Genomic DNA, 20,489 nt, shown 5'->3' with positions numbered 1-20,489 from the left:
GCTCAAAACTTTAACGGTCATGCGTCCATTATCGGACAGCTAGGTGGCTAGCTCTAGCAAAACACAGAAGATAGATAATTTATATTATAGACACTTATGTGTAAACTTGCACAGATAGTCACAAATGTTTAACTATTTAACTCTGATAATGTCTTTTAAGCTTCGTCACCAAAGTTTGTCATTTTATACACAAACAGTTGAGTAACTTATGCTAAGCTAACTGGTTGCTGCTCACTGGTGAAATAGAAATAGCAATAGAATAGAAAGCTTTATTGTCATTATTGTATTAAATGCAACGAGATTCACAGCTGCCACTTCTGATCAGTGCTTTAATATGCACATGTATTTAAAGTTATATATGCTAACATATTTACTTTAAAGGTCCCATGTTGTTAAAAGTGAGATTTCCATGTCTTTTATATTATAAAGCAGGTTTAAGTGCTTTATATATAAATACTGTTAAACTATCAAAACACTCAATATACAGAGAAACACACAAAGAATCAGAGTCGTGTTTATTGCCAGGTGTATCAGGTATACAAGAGGAATTTGCTTTGGTTTTGTTGGTGCAAGTAAACAGTATAATAACAAAAGAATAGATAAAAACGTTAGAATAAAATAAGAATAACAAAAATGTAATTTTACCAATATAAAATATACAAAATAAGCTATAAACATGATATAAATAGATAGTGCAAATATTGTGTGCAAAGCAGCCCGTCTTCAGAGTTGTGCGTTTGAAACAAGTCGTTAAGGATTTCTGTCCTTTTGTGATGTCACAAATATACAATATTTATAACATTACACGGTTTTAAACATAAACATTCTAAATGTGTCCCAGTTTATTTCCTGTTGCAGTGTATGTAAACAACATCAGCTGACATGAAGTAAACATGGACCCAAGCTGTTGCCTAGCGACGCAATTCCGTTGAAATGCACTAAAACGGAGCGTTTCAGACAGAGGGTGAATACAGGTATATTCAGACAGACAGTTTGAGGAAAATAAAGTTGTTTTTTTAACATTAAAGCATGTAAACATGTTCTAGTAGATACACAAAATACAAGTAAGAACCTGAAAATGAGCATGATATGGGACCTTTAACTCATCCTGGAGGAGTTTTGCTTGCAAGTTAGCATGCTAGGTGTTTGGCAACAGCTATGATAAATCAAGGAGTGTCAAGTGCAGCAGTAAAGCCCTGCCTCTCTCTCTCTGTGTACACAATGAATGAGACTTAAAGCTCCTGGAGGTAATTTTATTGATGTGGTAACACCACACACAGAAAGCCACTGGTTTATATTAGTGTTTGGTGTTTGTTGGTGTCATGTGTTTTTTCAATGCTTAGACTGTTGCTCAATAATTTAGTGGAAACTGCACTTTAAACAGACTGAATGACTTTTCTGTTCATTCTGGGGTTTGTGCCAGGGCAACATGGTTTCACATCCCATTAGTGGGGGGGAGGAGGCAGCATGACTTCAGCTGTGTGTGTGTGTTTGGACCTGAAATGGGTCACAGCCCTGTTTTCTGCTCGGCTTTCACGTGAAGAGAGAGCAAATGTTGTAAATATATATATATATATATATATATATAGAGAGAGAGAGGACGCAGTCTGGTTTGCAAGTTGTTTCGTGTACTTGTGCATATCATTTATTTCGTTTTATCCACTTTTAACCCTCTGAGACCCACGATAGACCCATTTTTGTTCTTTTTAGGGGGGTCTTTATGGGGAGATAGCAGGTCAACAGGATAAGTCACATAGAAGTGGTGTACATCATTTGTTTAGGGATCCCAGTATGCAGAAATATACCATTTTTAGAATAGGCGAAAATAACACATTTATACTGCATCAAATAACTGCATGGTTTTTGCCCAAAGCTGCATGTGATTATCATAAAGTGGGGCATTTATTTTTGTCTTTTATTAACAACTGGGGCTGTCAATCAATTTAAATATTTAATCCCGATTAGTCTCATGATAGTCCATACATTTTTTATCTGTTCAAAATGTACCTTAAAGGGAGATTTGTCAAGTATTTAATCCTCTTATCAACATGGGAGTGGACAAATCTGCTGCTTTATGCAAATGTATGTATATATTTATTATTGTAAATCAATTAACAACACAAAACAATGACAGATATTGATCCAGAAACCCTCACAGGTACTGCATTTAGCATTAAACAATATGCTCCAATCATAACATGGCAAACTGCAGCCCAACAGGCAACAACAGCTGTCAGTGTGTCAGTGTGCTGACTTGACTATGACTTGCCCCAAACTGCATGTGATTATCATAAAGTGGGCATGTCTGTAAAGGGGAGACTCGTGGGTACCCATAGAACCCATTTACATTCACATATCTGGAGGTCAGAGGTCAAGGGACCCCTTTGAAAATGGTCAAAATTTAGCCTAACTTTTGAGCGTTATTTAGCCTCCTTCCCGACAAGCTTTGGTACTTGTGGATTCCTAGTAGGTTTTCTAGTTTCATATGATATCTGGACAGTCGCTCCAGCTCTAAAACTGAACCTGCTACAGCCTCTGAAAGACAGTAAAGACTGTCGGGTCTCAGGGGGTTAAAACACTCTGATTCATTTAAGCATCTTTTCTAAAAATGGTCTTTTCGTGTCCTCTCAGAATAAACCGTGTCCTTGGCTGTGAACTGGTTTGTCCACAGCGGAAATAGTTAGTGAACGAACAGGGAAATGCAACAGAGGAACTGGGCTATAAAAGGCTTGTAAAAGGTGTGTGTGTACCTTTTGCATTTTCTTCTTGTCCCCCTTCTTCTCTCATAGAAGTTAGTGGAAGTATACACGTGTGACTACGTCTGGTTTTCAAAATAAGGTGTTATCTAAGGCAACTGTATATACAAAATACATATAAGTAAATAAGATTGATTGGATTATATTCACCAGAAGTATAAAACATAGTGTTAAAAAAGTTAACAGAAATTGCAATAAATCATAATATCAAATCGTAATACATATCGAATCGGCACCCAAGTATCGTGATAGTATGGAATCGGGAGATAGGTGCATCGTCTCAGCCCTAATACATATATGAAAAAGAGGATTGTGTGTAAATGTAAGTGTCAAAGTTTATCCACCAGTATTGTACGTCAGTCCAGCTTCAGTCACGGTTCAGTAGCAGCAGCAGTTGTGTTGAATCAGTAGAACTACCTGATGGGAGGTTAGCAGCCCAGAGAGGTGTGTACTGATCCATCTGTTATATGACCTGACAGCTTAGTGTCACACCTCTGGGTGCCACATTCTCCTCTGAGTGTCTCTGTGCTGTTCAGGCCGGCAGACAGCATGAATATGATTTTTTCCGCTGTGTGACGTTTCACTTCCTCCAGCTTCCCGTTTTCTGCCTCAGTCTCAGTGTTTCCAGAGCTCACTTTAGGTGTAATAACACAGTCTATGTTTGGAGCTGTCAGCTCCATCATTAGCTATATTTAGCCCAGAGAGAGTTTTAATAGGCAAAATATATCAGAGGATGAAGGACACTTCTGGGTTGTGTGTGTGGACATATTTAAATGAAGGACAGGGCCTATAAACAGTTTCCTTTCTAGTCATTAAAAATGTTTGTGGGACTAGAAACTGACATAAATCACAGCTTCAGGAGTCGTTTCTTTTGGGCATCAACTGATTGTTTGATTGCATGGTTGATTGATTGGAATACATTTTCTCGTGAAATAATTAATCATCAAAATAAAAAAACATCACTTAATCTCTGTACAAAATGAAGAAAAACTAAATATTCTGACTGTTAATGTAGCTGTAATTAGAGCTGCAACAATTAACCGATTAGTTCTCAACTATTTAAAATAATCACCAACTATTTTGATAATCAATTAATCGGTTTGAGAGTCGTACTTTAAGAAAAAAAAAGTCAAAATTATCTGATTCTAGATTCTTAAATGTGAATATTTTCTGGTTTCTTTACTCCTCTATGACAGTCAAGTGAATATCTTTGAGTTGTGGACAAAACAAGACATTTCAGGACATCATCTTGGGCTTTGGGATCCACATTTTTCACCATTTTCTGAAATTTAATAGACCAAACAACTAATCTATTAATCGAGGAAATAATCAACAGATTAATCAACAATGAAAAATAATTTTTAGTTGGAGCCCTAGCTGTTATCAGCATATATTATGGATTATTAAGATGTTTTACGTTACAGCTGAATTGATCAGTCAATTAATGGATTAGTCGATAGTCAGAAAATGGATTTTGATAATCAATAATTTTCTGGTTCCAGCTCCTCAAATGTGGATATTTGCTGGTTTTCTTAATCCTCTTTGATGATAAATTGAACATCTTTGGGTTTTGGCCTATTGGTTTGACCAAAAAAGCAATATGAAGACATCAAACATCGATTAATCAATGTTGTCAACTATTAAAATATTATTAAATTACCAGTTTGAGTCATTTTTTAAGAAAAAAAAGTCTAAATTCTCTGATTGCAGCTTCTTAAATATGAATATTGTTTGTGAATATGTTTTCTTTACTCATCTATGACAGTAAACAAGACATTTAAGAGTCATCTTGGACTTTTTAGACCAAACAACTCATCAATTAATCAAGAAAATAATTATATTTCTCGATAATGAAAATAATTCTTAGTTGCAGTCTTACTTTATTTCTTAAGGATTTGTTACATTTGCCTTATTTTATCCTCCTTAGAGGAAATGCTTTCTGATATAACGGTACATTTTTTTAAAAGAACTGCAACTATTTTGCATAATTTTATATTTTGTTTAATTAATTTAATAGTTGACAACTGATCGATTCAGCTCTAGATTTTTCTACCAAGTGGTCCAGAGAGAACTCATATTTCATTAAGCTGGATTTCTCATAGTCAGAATGACAAATAAACATGAACTTGAAGAGATAATAAATACCACAACAAGTGTTGGTTGTGACTAAAAAACATGTGGCCACACTTTGTCTCTGTATTGATGATTGCTGCTAAATGTGTCTGCTGTTCTAGACGCTGCTGAGAAGTGCTCTGTCATGGATTAATACGTCTCTCTCTCTGTCTCTCTGTGATCTCTAAACGCTATCGCTCTTTCATCACTCTTGTTTTTATAATCTCAGCTGTCCTGTGGTCGTCAGCGTAATGTGATAACTGCTTTTGGAACAAGAACAGAAAGACACACACAAATCCTAATTATTGTTGGTCCTCCTGATACTTACTCTCTGTTTTTAAATAGACACATACTCCTCTTTAAACTGCGTAGTTTTTGGTGACTATTCTTGTGATGATGTAACTTATATTTGATTCCAACATGACCTGACAGAGATGCTGAAAAATCAGGCATGAGCTCACAGTAACAGAGAGATGTGTGTGTGTCTCTGTGTTTGTATAATATGATGAACAGTAAGTCAGCTGGTTTGTTATTATCGAGTCTTTCTTGTCCGTACTGATAACCGACTGATGAGTATGGTTTTTGTGGCTGTGTGTAGCGGTATATAAATACAGTATAACAGTAGTTAAAGGACCACGCCTGTCTTTGGATGGATGTTAGTAAGTTTGGCTGACTGATCCGTCCTGCTTCTCTCAGATCAGAGAGGAATGCTGCAGCCGGCCTCGACCTGCACGCTGACGCTGCTGCAAGATAACACACTAATAACACACTAATAACACACTAATAACACACACTAACACACGCTAACACATCGACTCACTAACAACCTGTTCATCTGTTTGAAGAGCCTTGGTCCCGGGAAAGTTACTATTGATTAGCTTAATATTAGAATCTTTATCCTTGAAAATATGGCTAAAATATACTAGATACTGCAACGATTAATCAATTAGTTGTCAACTATTTAATTAATCACCAGTGAGTGATGAGTGAGTAAATAATTCTTTCAGAATAAAAGAGTCTAAATTCTCTGATTGCAGCTTCTTAAATGTGAATATTTTCTGGTTTCTTTCCTCCTCTATGACAGTAAACTGAATATCTTTGAGTTGTGGATAAAACAAGACATTTGAGGACGTCATCTTGGGACATATTTCTCCATTTTATGACATTTTATAGACCAAAGAACTAATCGATTAATCAAGAAAATAATCAACAGATTAGTTGACAGTGAAAATAATGGTTAGTTGCAGCCCTAGAACTAAAACTATTCCTTAACTATCATTTTTTGTTGCAATGAATTCCTTTTATTAATATATTTTTTATCCTTTTCTTGTCAACAATGGTGCATTATTTTTTATCTTATTTCATTTTATTCTGCACAATTTTGATCACAAAAGAATCATGTGAATTCCTCAGATGTGAAACTAATTTCACAGCAAATATTGCACATTTCATACTTAAGATTTCTCATATGTGAAAATGTGAAAACGATGACATCACACGTGATTAATTCACATTTAGGTACATTTCACACAGAGCTGCAACGATTAATCTATTAGTTGTAAACTATTATATTAATCGCCAACTAATTTGATGATCGGTTTGAGTCATTTTATAATTAAAAAAAATTCTCTGATTGCAGTTTCTCAAATGGGAATTTTCTGGTTTCTTTCCTCCTCTGTGACAGTCAAGTGAATGTCTTTAAGTCGTGGACAAAACAAGACATTTGAGGACGTCATCTTGGGCTTTGGGAAACAACACTTTTCTTCATTTTCTGACATTTTATAGACCAAACAACTAATCCATTAATCCAGAAAATAACCAACAGATTGACAGTGAAAGTAATTGTTAGTTGCAGCCCTATAAAAAATCTGGAATTTTGTTTCTGTGTTTGCTTCAGCCAAATACTGCAAGAATACAACGTTGTTTTAATCAGATGTTGCAGTGAATTTGAACCCCGTGTGAGTTGTTTTCTGCCCGTCGCTGCTTCAGAAACAGCTGAATGTGTCACAACCTTGTCGGTGTTTGTCTCTGAGCTCACTTCACGGCGGTGTGCTGCTTGGTGCGTCGGCTAATCTAATCAGTCAACTGCAGTCGTGCTGCTGCAAGAAAGAAAGAAAGAAAGAAAGAAAGAAAGGAGAACGTTGTCAATGACTTTAAAAAGCTCCCTCTGAGTGTGTGTGTGTGTCTGTGTGTGTGTGTGTGAGCTCCACCCGGTGTTTAACAGTGTGCAGCTGGTGACTTTCTTCAGATTTAGCCATTAATGACAGAGGACCTTTTATGTGTGTGGTTTTCTACTATATGGACATAGAAAACGCTGGTTTCTGATTGGTTGGCAGGTGCTCATTTATAGTAGTTGTGCTGGACAGTTTAAAGTGGTGTTTTAAAGTTCAGGTAACCATAGCAACGATACTGATGCTTTGCCGTCGACTGGTGAAAGTATTGGTGCCTTCAAATGGGGTTGTGTTTACCGTGTTTGTTGCATAATGCAATAAATACTGACGTAGAGAATCATTTAAAAGCATTATGATTTTGATTTCAGTCACGTTGCAGAGCTCTGGGTGGAATATTTCAGACATTTAGCGTGGCACGAAGGAGTGTGTGTGTGTGTGTGTGTGTGTGTGTGTGTAGGGAGTAACTTGCCACAAGCTTGTTACAGCTCACTCACACACACACACACACACACACCCTGCTGAGTCATCAGTCTGAACTTGGGAAGACACACCAACACACACATTCATTCATACACACTTAAGAAGGTTAAGATCCTATTTAGCCAGCTGTCAAACTCACACACACACACACACACACACACACACACGGGTAGCTGTTTACAATGATGTCATAACTCAGAGCAGCTTTCTTCGTGTCAGTGCTCCTTGCTTTCAAAGTTTTAGTTCCCCAAGCAGCCATCTTTTCCTCCTCCTCCTTGAGCATCTGCATCCCTCCCTCCATCCTTGTCATATTTCCCCCTCTCTTTTTTTTTTATTAAGGAGCTATAGTAGATTTACAAAAGAGAAAATAAGACGTGTGTTACATGACACACTACTGCGGCAGCAGTGTGTTTTAGTCTTAAGGTGTTTCACAAGAGAAACCACACGTTACTGAACAAACTGACAAAACAAACTATTCTCTGTCACAGTTTTTGTCTCAGATTTACGTTGGGAACAACTGATTTATTCACTGCATCCCATTTGATTGAAGCACCGTCCTGTAGTTGGAAACAGACATGTAGAAAGAAGTGCAGCATGCTCCTCTCCTCTCCTGTCGGTGTCAGACAGTACCAGTTACTGTGGGAGTGAAACCAGTCACCGCTAACACACATGCTGCTAATCTGAACTTGTTCACACTGTCAGGAAACCAGCTGTTGTTGGAGATTTCACAGGAGAATGAAATCATCTTTATTTTATTGTTCAACAAAAAGCAACTGGTCATCATGTCTCTGTTCTGTCTATGACCGTAACTATGATCCAAGTTTTGAGAAACTAAACAGCTGACGCAGCTCCTTTCTTCTCTCATTCATTCACTTATTTATGATATCATTTCAGTGTTTGTTTTATCCTCCGGTGACTTTACAGTGTTTGTCGAGGGCCGTGGTGGTTGAACAGACTCTGGATGCACTTGGTGAACTTGCACGCAAACATGCAGTCAGTCTTGTAGTTCATTGTATTAATTTTAGATTGTGGCGTCAGACCTGCTCTCTATTGTACGAGTCGGGCATTTCCTGGTCAACAGGAGGAAGGGTGGGGGGGTTCAGGACATACACAGGTGTGTGTTTGTGCTGTTTTTAGACGGGAAAGAACACAGGAAGAACTGTGCTATTCCAGAGAAGGCTTGTACATACAAATACTCTCATTTTATTTATCTCTAGGTGTGTGTTCATATGGGACCAGTTTAATAAATGAGTTATAGTGGAGTAATGCTGTGGAGTCTTTTGGAGGTTGTAGCGCTCAGTTTTAAAGCTAGAGTGAAGATACTGGTATCATATGAAACTAGAAAACCTAAAGAACCTGTTGGTACCAACCATGTTATACTAGCATGTCACGAAGGAGGTTAAATAACGCTCCAAACATACGCTACATTTTGGCGAGGGAAAAACTGGCATGGCAAATTTTCAAAGGGGTCCCTTGACCTCTGACCTCAAGATATGAATAATGAAAATGGGTTCAATGGGTACCCACGAGTCTCCCTTTGGGAATACTTCACCCGCAAAATGACCATTTGTATTAGTTCTGCACGATATGAGAGAAAATATGAGATAACTTTGAATATTACCTGTGATAAATAAAGAGATATTAAGAGTACTCAGTTTTGCCTTTCTGCTGCTAAATACAACAAATTGCTTGTGGAATTGAACTGAATACAAAAGGAACCAATAAAGAAGTGCAGTTTTCTACTGATGCTCGCTTTCCACTGACTCAAAAAAGTCTTTTGCGATGTGCTTATTGTGCAAATTGACATCGTGATAACGATATTTAACGAATTTGTTTATCAGTTACTCACCCCGTGTCGCCTTTAACTCTTGAAGAAAACTTTATTTTTCTCTCTCATGTCTCCACGGTGAACGGAGAATCCAAAAACGGAGAAAAGTTAAACCACTTGGGACTCGTTCGGACGAGTAGCGTGAGACTTTTTATGCGGAAGTGTTTTAAATAGTGAGGTTTTAGCGAAGATGCATGTGTTTGGGAAGTGGTGAGCATACGACTGGATAACTGAGACTTGGATTATCCGGCACGAGTTGTGTGAGGGTTTGTAAACGGATGTTTTGATGTATTTTTACTGTTGTCAAACATGCTTCTTACTTCCTCTTCTTCTTTAAGAATTCAATGTAACACAGGATGAGTAATGGCAGTGATTGTAAGAGCATGAAGGCATTGAAGAAGTGGAAACTAGCTGCTGTGCTGTGATGCAGCTGCAGCAGTTAATGAATGGAAATGATGAGCATGGTGTTGCTGAAGAGCGATACAATAACGCCCCCTGATGGACACAGAGTGTCGATGCACCCGCTCCACAGCTGGATCCCTCCACACCCCCGTCTCCCTTTCTTCCTCGTTCCTCCTTTTCTCTGAGCGTTTAATTAGTCGTTCAGTTTTAACTTTCTTTCTTGTCTTTAGAGATGTTTCATTTATTCGACGAGGTTGTTTGTAACTCATTAAAATAAGTGTATAAATGTGGATTTGTAATGTTTCACTTGACGCCACACTGAAGTCTGTAGGCCATGTAGAAGTGGAGTAACCTTCTTGAAAGCATCATTGTTGTGTTTACAATCTTATTATGCAGAGAAAAGCAAATATTTGTAAGTTTAGCTGTATGTCATCGTTGCTTGAGTCTCCAAACCTCAAACGTTCAGTATGTGTACAAGAAGTGGAACTAGAAAAGTTACCAAAAAGGGAAAACTCCAGTCTTAAGGGGTCAAAATTCAAAATTCAAAAGTGATCTTAGAGTTCAGATGATTTAAAGAGAAAGTAAATATCTCCCCTCCCTTCTTACCTGTTGTCTGCTCTTGTTCTTTCCGTCCAGGTCGGTGTACGATGGCCGGGAACATGGCCTCTTCATGGAGAAACTGGACGTGCGGATCAGGAACCACGACCGCGAGATCGAGAAGATGTGTAACCACCACTTCCAGGGGTTCGTCGACTCCATCACAGAGCTGCTCAAAGTACGAGGGGAGGCGCAGAAACTGAAGGTGAGGATGGACGGGGAGGAGGAGAGAGAGAGCGTACTGAGGAACGAAGGTTAGAGCTCAACGTTTAACTACAAACTGATACTCTCCTCTCATGTGTTTGTTGTTCTTCTCTCTCAGAGTCAGGTGACTGAGACCAACACGCGTCTTCAGGGTGATGGCAAAAAGGTAAGTTGACAGTATCGACCAATCAGGACTTTGTTTATGGAGACTTCCTAACTAAAGCTAACTCAGAAATCTCCTGTTTTCAGCTCATGAGCACTATGGAGGAGCTGCAGCAGTGTCGAGTGCAACAGAGGAACATCGCCACCACCATCGACAAACTGACGCACTGCTTACCAGGTAACACACACTAGATAGGAGAACACACAGTGGAATACTGTTAGGCTCATGTTTCAGTCCTAAAACTGTGTTTATGGTAGATCTATCTGCTCATACAAGCACAAACAACACTTGTTTTAACCCCCAGCAGTCCTGCAAGATCATCAGATTAACCGTCTTTTTCTTAATCTCTCTTTTCTTTCCTCAGTCCTGGAGATGTACAGCAGACTTCAGGAGCAGATGAGGGCCAAAAGGTCGGTTACTCATTCTCATTCTCATTCTCACTTTTTTTCTGCGTTTACACACATTTTAGTTCGAGTATCAACATCTTGGGTATGCGTAGATGACATGTTCTGCAGATAAAGGTTTATAAATGTAGTCGACATCACCCCTGCAGGGTCAGGGGGGGTCGGGTTTGTAGTCCTTCACTCAGCAGGTCATAAGAAAGGGGACAAAACTTTCCAGAAATTGTAAACAAAATTCATGTGGTAGAAATGTCATTGTCGTTGATTATTGGTCATACAGTTGGCTCCTTGTACTAGGTTGCCTCGACGCCTGGGCTATGCCTTCCTACGCTGTGACAAGGCCATGTAGATGAAGGATTAAGTTGATAAATTCAAGCAGCAGGCTCGTTAGAATGCAGAAAATGAGCGGAACAGGCGGGCTGGGAGACTACAGAGCTGTCGACCGCCCTCCTACCGGTAAACTAGTCTCCTAGCGGCGGGGAGTGAGGCGGAGGGACCGCTGGGTGTGCTATCTGGCTAATTATTGTCTTGTTGTGGTCTGATAAACAGTAAATTTATCAAATTGTCAGTACTGTATATATTGTTCCTATTGTTATATTTCCTTTATTTAAAATGTTCATATTTTGTTTCACTTATGTTTTGCTTTTTGCACCGTGTTGTATCTTGCTTTTTGTTTTTACCGATGCTTCTTGTTCTTCTTCCTGTCCCATCTGCTGCTGTACACTGCAAACGTCCCCACTGTGGGACTAATAGAGGACTATCTTATCTTATTTTATCTTAAATTCAGTGATAGCAAATGTGCAAATAGGACTACTAGTTTGTCCGTCACCAAAACGGGAAAAGCAAAATGTTTATTTAACCAATGAAATGACACATAAACGTTGTGCTTCCTGTGATTGGTTCGAATGTTCACACCAGAAATGAACGGTTCCAGAGTTCACTTGAAAGCGGTCCAAGACCCCCCCCTTTGAGGCGGACCAGAGAGCAATAGTTTGGTCCGCTCCAGAGTTTGTGGCTGGCGTTCACACTGACCCAAACGACCCGTACCAAGGGGGTAAACGCTCCAGGATTCGGTTCAACCGGACTAAACATGCGCCCTTAATGACAGGAAGCACATGCTCCTTTAATATGAATAATAATCACATTAGTAAATGGTGCATTTTGACTAATACAGGCAAAAACTTTGTTTTTCATGCACTGGTCATTTTTTAGATTTTGGGCTATTTTGCATCCATAACGTCCAGAACGTCTTCTTTCAGACTAGTGGAAAGAAAACATCCAAAATACACATTTAGCTGTTTGTTTTACTACTTTGTCTATTTGGATTTCTCCTAAATTCACCCAAAGTTAGCATTAGATAATGCCTCATTTACATATTTAAACATAACATTTCAGAAAACTTGTAACAGAAAAATAATTGTCTTAAAGTCAGTAATGAACTGGGGAAGTTTCTTGGTGATATCTATTAGTTAATTTACCATATCCACCTGTAGTGTCTTCCATTAACTGTCGCCACTAGGTGGAGCCAGAGCGTTGGGAATAGATTTTCCCTCCCTGCCCTCGGCCTGACCTGCAGATCAACAGGAGTCTGGTTGCTCATAAAGTTGTCGTTTGTTTGTGTGTTTTTCTTCTTCTCTCCGTCCTGCGGCTGCAGAGAGCAGCGAGAGGTCAGCCAGCATCCTCCAGAGGGAAAGTGAAAAGTGTGTGTGAGAGATGCAGTGGAGTGAAGTGGAGTGAAGTGTTTGGGGGGGATATTGTATTGTCAAAGATCCCTGAAGTGTATCTGAGTGTGTTTATTTCTGTGTGTTTATCTTTGTGTGTTTCTTTAGTCCTGACAGCCAGGACGTTGTTTTAATGCTGCGTGTCTCATCCCGTAACCAGAAACTCACCGGTTGAATCGGAACAAAACGTTCATAAGAAAACAATGTGTGATTGAATCAATGTGTGTGTGTGTTAGGTACTACCCGGCGCTGCGGACGTTGGAGCAGCTGGAGCACACGTGTCTTCCCAGGGCGGGTCAGTACCGCTTCTGCTCCATCATGGCGGAAAACATCCCCAAACTGAGGACGCAGATCCGGGACACGGCGATGACGCAGCTGAGAGACTTCCTGGAGAGCATCCGGAAACACTCGGACAAGATCGGAGAGACCGCCATCAAACAGGTACACCAAACACTCGCATAACAACATGATATATAGGTAAAGGGCGGGCCCATTATTTCTTTATTTTTGGTTTTTATCAGCGGTCAAAGTATGTTTTAGTGTCAAATGCTATTTTCCCTTCAAGCTCTTCTAAAAACGTTTTCCCTCGTGGTGACCTCACGTAGGTTTCTGCATGATGACGCTGCTACATGTACAGTATATATACATCCTTATAGTCAGTGTATTAACGGTACATACAGTAACTTAGATGGCGGTCGACGTGCTCCCAGTATGGAGAAGCAGACAAGAAGCTAAGCGACGTACTGCTCTGGACGTCACGTTAGTTCAGATCCAAAAGTCACACAACAACACAAACAAACTAACCGATGGACCAGCAACTCCCGTGTTCTGAGAGGTAAAATGACTGCTTTGTGAATGGAGTCTGGTCTGGTGGCTTCAGTTCCCCGTCCTAAAGGGCTGTCTGACAGCAAGGTAAAGCTGGGAAAATATTGTAAATATAGCGTACACTTGAAAGGCTGGCCCGACGGAAACACCCACTCAGCCGTTAGCACAAAGCAGTGACGTAGGTTAATAAAGTAAGGTAATCAATAAGGTTATGAATGTGAACACTAGCACTAGCCTTGTCATCAGACCGCCCGTTCCGATGAGGACCTGAAGCTGTTATAACGCGAGGAGAAAAGGATCATAATGTGAGCAGAAGAACCAGAAATATCATCTTTTTTTTATTCCACACGTTCTTCTTCCTTCATCAAAACCTGGTGCCTACATTACCCACAATGCAACTGTTCAAATAACTAATGTAGTGTGTGTGTTAGTGAGTCTGCCTGCTACATTTCGTAGTTGCTACCTCTGCCGATAAGGACTGTACAGTGTTACTGGCACGTCTGTCTCATACCACAATAGTTTTGTGTTCTCCATCATGTCTTTCTCTGTTAATCAGAAACAGCAGTGTGTGTGTGTCTGTGTGTGTGTGTCTGTGTGTCTGTCTGTGTGTGTCTGTGTGTGTGTGTGTGTCTGTGTGTGTCTGTGTGTGTGTTGCTCTGTGGTTGCACTGCCAGTAAACATGTAGACGCTGCAGGAGACGGCGTGGCTCGTCGATGAACATTCACAACACACAGAGACGCTGCTTTTCAGCGCTTACCTAATTGTTTTTCTGTTTTCCAAGGCCGAGGAAGTTCTATACGATGAGTGTGTGTGTGTGTGTGTTTGTGTGTGCTCTCTTGTGGTATCCAATAGCTCAAAGTGAGGCCTCCTTGTTTATTTGTGTGCCTCCATTATTTGGGGAATGTTGTTGTGTGGGATTTCAGGATGGAGGGGTGAGGAAGGAGCGACCCGACGACAGACAGATGAGAGGACGGAGACTCTGAGAGAAGTGGCCACTCGGTCTGTAGTGTCGTCACGTTAGTGTCGAGGTCTAAACGGGACCTTTCTCGCACTTTGTCCCCGTCTTTCTGCCCCACATGTCTTTCCTGCAGTATCAAAGTCGGGGCTGCTGTGGCTCAGGAGGTCTAGAGGGTCGTCCACTAATCACACGGTAGCTCCATCATTCAATACGTTTACATGCACAAAATATTCAGTTTTTGGCTGAACCGCAGAGGGCCAGCTCTTCGAACGCAAAAGTCTGTCACTGAGTGATGAAGTGTTAGAGTGTCCTCATTGGCCGTTGCTCTTTCAAAATGAAAAGGCGGAGAACATCCCTTAGTTTATATTTTCAGGGGGGCGTTCCAGCAGTTCCACTCACCGGCGTAGTGCTCCTCTATCGACGCATTTCCATCAGATCTGGTGACGGAGGGCGCCTCAACGCTTTCCATTCATTTCCTATGGAAAGCAGGAGAAGCTGTCACCCAGTGCATGCTGGGAGTGTTGCGGCGAGTTGGAGAGGTACTGTATTTGCATAAAGTTGAGAAATCTCAACTTTATGCAGATGAGCCCGCCGACAATGATCTGTTGGCTTTAGATAGAGGTTTAAAGTCCAAACTGTTGACCCCTTTAAAACAACAATAACTGACTAATACTAATAATGACTGAACTTTCTGATCTGAAAGAAGATTATTTTGTCCTCTAGGTGTCACTAGAGGATCATTTCTCTCTCTTAATCCAACACACTGCTGCTTCTGGTTGACCGGTGATTAAAGGTCCTCTTGGAAGCAACAAAGTCACACATTGGTTCCCTTCAGGGCAGGAGGGGGGGTCATTAGTAAGAAAATGATCTGCTTCGGCCTTCACAGTCACCACATCTCACAGCAATTGGGAGATTTTGCAGCGACATGTTAGACAGGGCATCGTCAAAATACCAAATGAGGGAACATCTTTTGGACATCTCTACCCGGGGGCACCTTACGAAGACCCTTAATGTTGAGATCACATTGAAACTATGACGACAAAAACACCGAAAAGTGCATCAAACGCAGAGGAATGAGTCTTCAGACGAGCCTGAAGTTAGTCCTCATGTATCACTCCACCTCCACACACACTGTGAACCCCTCCGTGACCTTTAGGTGGGGGGTCCCGGTGACCGCACTCTTGAGAATCACAGGCGTAGAAAATCCACTTGCAGTCACTGAAGAAGCTAACCGCTAACTCCGCTCACCACTAATTAGAGGGAGATTACTGAAGCCCCCGCGGTCCAGCAGCCCTGATACTGATACTGGGATTATGTTGTAGTATCAAATGTTTGGCTCGCAGCGCTCACACTCAATCAGAGGGAAGCGTGTTTATGTGTGTGCGGACGATCGAATTAGAAGTTCTTCTTTCTTTCCTTCCTTTCCTTTTGTCCCTTTTTTTTCTTCTTCTTCCCCCCCCCCTGTCTCTCCATCTCTTCCTCTCTCTCAGACAGTGTGTCTCTCTGCTGCGCTCTGTTCCAAATTAGCTGTAACTCTCTGTACCCGGCCGTCGCTGCAGCTCCCTCCACCAACGATGTGAAAATAAATAGATCTGGGGAAAGAGGAGGGGATGGAGGGAGGAGACGGAGGAGAGCACAGGGCTTTACAATGGAGCTATTGTCTGCTGCCACATGCCCATAGAAGAGGAGGAGGAAGGGGAGAGAAGGAGGAAGATGGGGGGAGAAAGAGGGGTATGAGAGAGGGAAGAAGCAACAGGGAAGAGGAGGAAGAGGAGGAACAAGATGTATTAAAAGGAGGGAGAGAGAGGAGAAGATAGATAGGGAGGCAGAGGGTGAGAGGATGGAGAGAGGAGGTAGAAGGGTGGAGAAGAAGAAAGCAAAGACGGGGAGAGAAAGGAGGTTTGAGAGAGTAGGGAAAGAGGAAGAGATGGAGGAGGAAGAGGAGCAACAAGACGGAGATAGAGGTAGAGGATGGAAGAAGAGAGAGGAATATGTAAAGGAGGGATTGAAAAAAGATAGATGGGGAGGTAGAGAGGGTGAGGATGGAGAGAGGAGGAGAAAGGGAGGAAGGAGGTTTGAAAGAGGGAAGAGTAGAGAAAGAGGAAGAGATGGAGGAAGAAAAGTACAATGGAAGAGGAGGAATAAGATTGAGAAAATGATAGAGATAGAGGAAGGAAGGAGAGAAAGGGGGAATGGAAGAAGATGGAGAGAAGAGGAGGAGAGAAAGACAGAAAAGGAGGATAATAAAGGAAGATACTGGAAGTAAAGGAAACGAGAGAAGTTAAGGATATCATAGTAAAGAAATGGAGTTGGAGGTGAAGAAGAGGATCAGGGATGGTCGAGAGTGTCGGTACTGTACAGCATATGTGCAACTCACAAGGAAGCGAGATGACTCACTCCTTACAACGCGTCCTAGCTGGATGCAAGCGTCTGATTATGACGTTGTGTTGCACCGTGCCGCTCGCAGCCAGTTAGGACACTACAATAGAAAACCAAGCTGATGTTGTCGTTGGTGCTTGCTTGCATCGCATCCAGTTAGGACACAGTGTTGCTAGAGTTGCTAGAGTCACTAGATTTTACTAGTCCGTAGTGGCATTTCACTTGCCCCGGACCAGCGGGTAATCCTTATTGTACCATATCATATTATTGCATCATAAACGTCTACTAAAGCCTTCAAACTCATGATCGTATCCTGGATCGTATTTCGTTGTATCACCGTATGTAAAGCAAGCTTTCTGAGGAGGAGGAGGTGAAAGATGAAGAGGGATGAAAACACTGAGGAGAAGAAGAGTAGGACGAGATACAGATGAAGGATTAAATAAAAGGGAAAGAAGGGAGGAATCATCTCCAGTCGTCTTCGTCCTCTGTCATTTCCCTCTTCCTCTGTCACATCACATTTCCTCCTCTTCCTCAAGATGTCCGTCTGTCTTTCTCTCTTTCCATCTCCTCATCTTTCCATCCCTCCCTCCTTCTCTTCCTCCTCTTTTTTTCTTTTATTCACTTTCAGAGCTTCTGCTGTGTATTCGGTAGTTTCATACACACACACACACACACGCACACACACACACACACACACACACACACACACACACACACACACACACACACTAATGGGAACCAGACTGTTGGGCCTGTGAAGTGGAAGAAGATTGATTACCTGTATCTAGTTACTGAACACACACATGCGTGTGCGTGCAGCGAGGGTGGCGTAGGGCACGCGCTGGGTCGCTGTATTGAACCATCACGGGGGAAAATAGAGCGTTACAGGTCGTTGTGTCACTCACTCTGTGTGTGTGTGTGTGTGTGTGTGTGTGTGTGTGTGTGTGTGTGTGTGTGTGTGTGTGTGTGTGTGTGTGTGTGTGTGTGTGTGTGTGTGTGTGTGTGTGTGTGTGTGTGTGTGTGTGTGTGTGTCTGCCGAATAATGCTCCACAGTTCACTGCCATCGGACACCATTATTTCTGCCTGCCAAAAAGTGATCTATAGTGGGGATGTCCTGCATGATACAGCTGTGCAGTTGACTTTGAGTACGTCATGAGTAAGCCGGTGCTTTGGTACCAAAACAATACGTTTTTTTAATAATACTTTAAATTCAATTTTTAAATACTTTTCCCACAAACGCCTCTTTAAATTTACTAAAATAAAACAAACTTCTCAAACATATTAACACAAATCATCTGCACAAGACTAAAGAATAGAATACAGTGGCACTGGCCCAACCTCTGTCTTTCAGACGTTGTAACAGGCTCAGTTTTAAAGCTAGAGTGAAGATACTGGTATCCTATGAAACTAGAAAACCTAATGAATCCATCAGTACCAACCCTGTCATACTAGCTTGTCGGGAAGAAATAAATAACGCTCCAAACTTACGCTACATTTTGGTGAGGCTTGGCTTGGCTCTGGCTTGGCTGTTTTCAAAGGGGTCCCTTGACCTCTGACCTCCAGATATGTGAATGAAAACTCTTGACATGAACAGAGTGAAAACTATACAGATAAAACCGATGTGGTAAAACAACATCATTTGCAGTTTGAGAAAGGTAATAAGTAAAGCTTGAGACACACCAACCCGACATCAGAGAACTAGCGACAACGAAGGGCAACTGTTGCGTCGCCAAGCTTTGTTTTGGTCGACAAGTTGCACTCGAACACACCGCAAAGACGACAGTCGACGGACAGTTAACACGTACGTTCTGCATCTGCGTGAGAGGAAATAACTCTCCACACCAGCAGGCGGCGGTAGTCTGTATTCGTCATTCAAAAAAGGGGAAACAGGAAGACCGAGGACGGCGGGTAAACAAGCCGTTGTTATGATACGTAAATGAAACAAAGCAGCGTTTACCGACCATTTTCACACCGCTCTCACTCACCACTTAGCTTCATTCCAGATGTTGTTGTGAAAATTTCTGTGTATTGGAATGATCAGATGAGATGAGGGTGAAAAATGTGTTTTTCCTCTTTAACTTTACTCGTTGGTTTGTTTTCCTCACTTCTGTTTCTCTTCTCGTGCGTTGATTTGTTTAAGCTGAACAACCAATCAGAGTGATTTCTCTCACCGATAAGCTCCGCCGACGATTCAACATGCCGAATCGGCCGAGAAAGCTCCGACACGGGCAGACTAGAGCTGACGGTGCCGGGACACACCGCAAAAACTAGACCGACAAACGCTCACCGACGGCCCCAAATTGTCCGACGGCCGACCGTTGGCCTGGTGTGTCAGGACCTTTAGGGATATTGTACAGCTTGAGGACTAGATGGACTCAGACTGATATGGATCCTAACTTGATGCCCTGTTGTTGTTTTTTTTCTGTTCATGCCTCTCTTTCTTCCTGGACCTATTGTGAAAGTAACCCTTGGCACAAAGCTATCTTCTGATAACATATGAGCTGTATTGTATTAGCCCTGGTGACATCATCCTCATGTGTGTTTGTGTTCCACTAAAACAAAAACTGCAAAAGAAAAGTACTAAAATGTGCAATTGTGCCGGATATCTTGAGTGAGATCAGGAAATATCTGGCCAAGCATTCAACACCAACTTCAATACTCAAAACTCAAAAAGAATAGAGGATCGATACCCTGTCTTATCCTTGAGCAGTACAGCCTACAGTCCACCAGCTGTTGGAAAAGTTATTTTGGAGAACAACTTAACTGCTGGCAAAGATTACATTTGTTTTTAAAGTAACGTTAAATTACATTTATCTATGTTCCAAAATAAGAGCCTGCTCTAACTACATAAACCTCTCATTTCCTCCTTCAGAGAGTGGCGTGGACGCCTGTTTTTCACGAATCGTTCCCACAATAAACGGCCGGTTTAAACCGCCTGTCAACAAAGCGATCAGCAGGACTTTACTCTTTCACTTGCAATATCCGTCAGTTTCCGCGCCGAGGCCGCAAATACACACAGAAGACTGCGAACCGCCTTGAAGTTTGTCAGCGAAGCACATACTTCTATCTCGGGGCTGCCTTGTGGTGTCGCCACAGTGTAACATCGCATCATTTAGAATATAGTTAGAGTCCTTTTGCACTAAATGGATTACAGTGTGGCTCTGACTCTGCTCCTCATCCCCAGCTGCTTGTTCTCACGTCTTCTTGCCATCTCCTCTTCACCACCTTTCCTCTTACTCTTTTCTCCTTCTCCTCTTCGTCCTATCCTTCCCCCATGTTTCCCCTTCTCTGCTCTCCCTCTTTTCCTACGGGATCGTGCGCAAGAGATGACGCACGTTCCTGCACTTGAGCTTCAAGTGCCTCGCCGAATGCCGCCCCTGAAGAGAAACGCGACAAAAGACGGGGGTTTTAAAAAGGTTTCTTATTTGCAACAGAAGGTGGTATTGCCAGCGGATGCTTTTGGGGACAACTCACCCACCTGTTGAGGAATGC

The 20,489-nt window shown here is 41.6% G+C and overlaps 1 protein-coding gene across 5 annotated transcripts in view; it reads left to right on the top strand.

Annotated features, from left to right (window-relative positions):
* Positions 1-20,489, top strand: part of exoc6b (exocyst complex component 6B) — a 97,330-nt gene that overhangs the window by 334 nt on the left and 76,507 nt on the right. For all 5 annotated transcript variants that reach the window (XR_005205151.1, XM_037758019.1, XM_037758021.1 and 2 more), the window contains exons 2-6: positions 10,386-10,551; positions 10,669-10,716; positions 10,800-10,890; positions 11,078-11,123; positions 13,072-13,276. Coding sequence is in view for 4 of the 5 variants with exons in the window: in XM_037758019.1 (XP_037613947.1) it covers positions 10,386-10,551; positions 10,669-10,716; positions 10,800-10,890; positions 11,078-11,123; positions 13,072-13,276 (556 nt within the window). In the remaining variant the exon portion in view is untranslated. The remainder of the gene's footprint in view (positions 1-10,385; positions 10,552-10,668; positions 10,717-10,799; positions 10,891-11,077; positions 11,124-13,071; positions 13,277-20,489) is intronic.

This window comes from Sebastes umbrosus, chromosome 22, assembly GCF_015220745.1.
Source record: "Sebastes umbrosus isolate fSebUmb1 chromosome 22, fSebUmb1.pri, whole genome shotgun sequence".
NCBI classification, from domain to species: domain Eukaryota; kingdom Metazoa; phylum Chordata; class Actinopteri; order Perciformes; family Sebastidae; genus Sebastes; species Sebastes umbrosus.
Note: the sequence above shows the minus strand (reverse complement) of the source record. Positions and strands in the feature narration are given on the sequence as shown.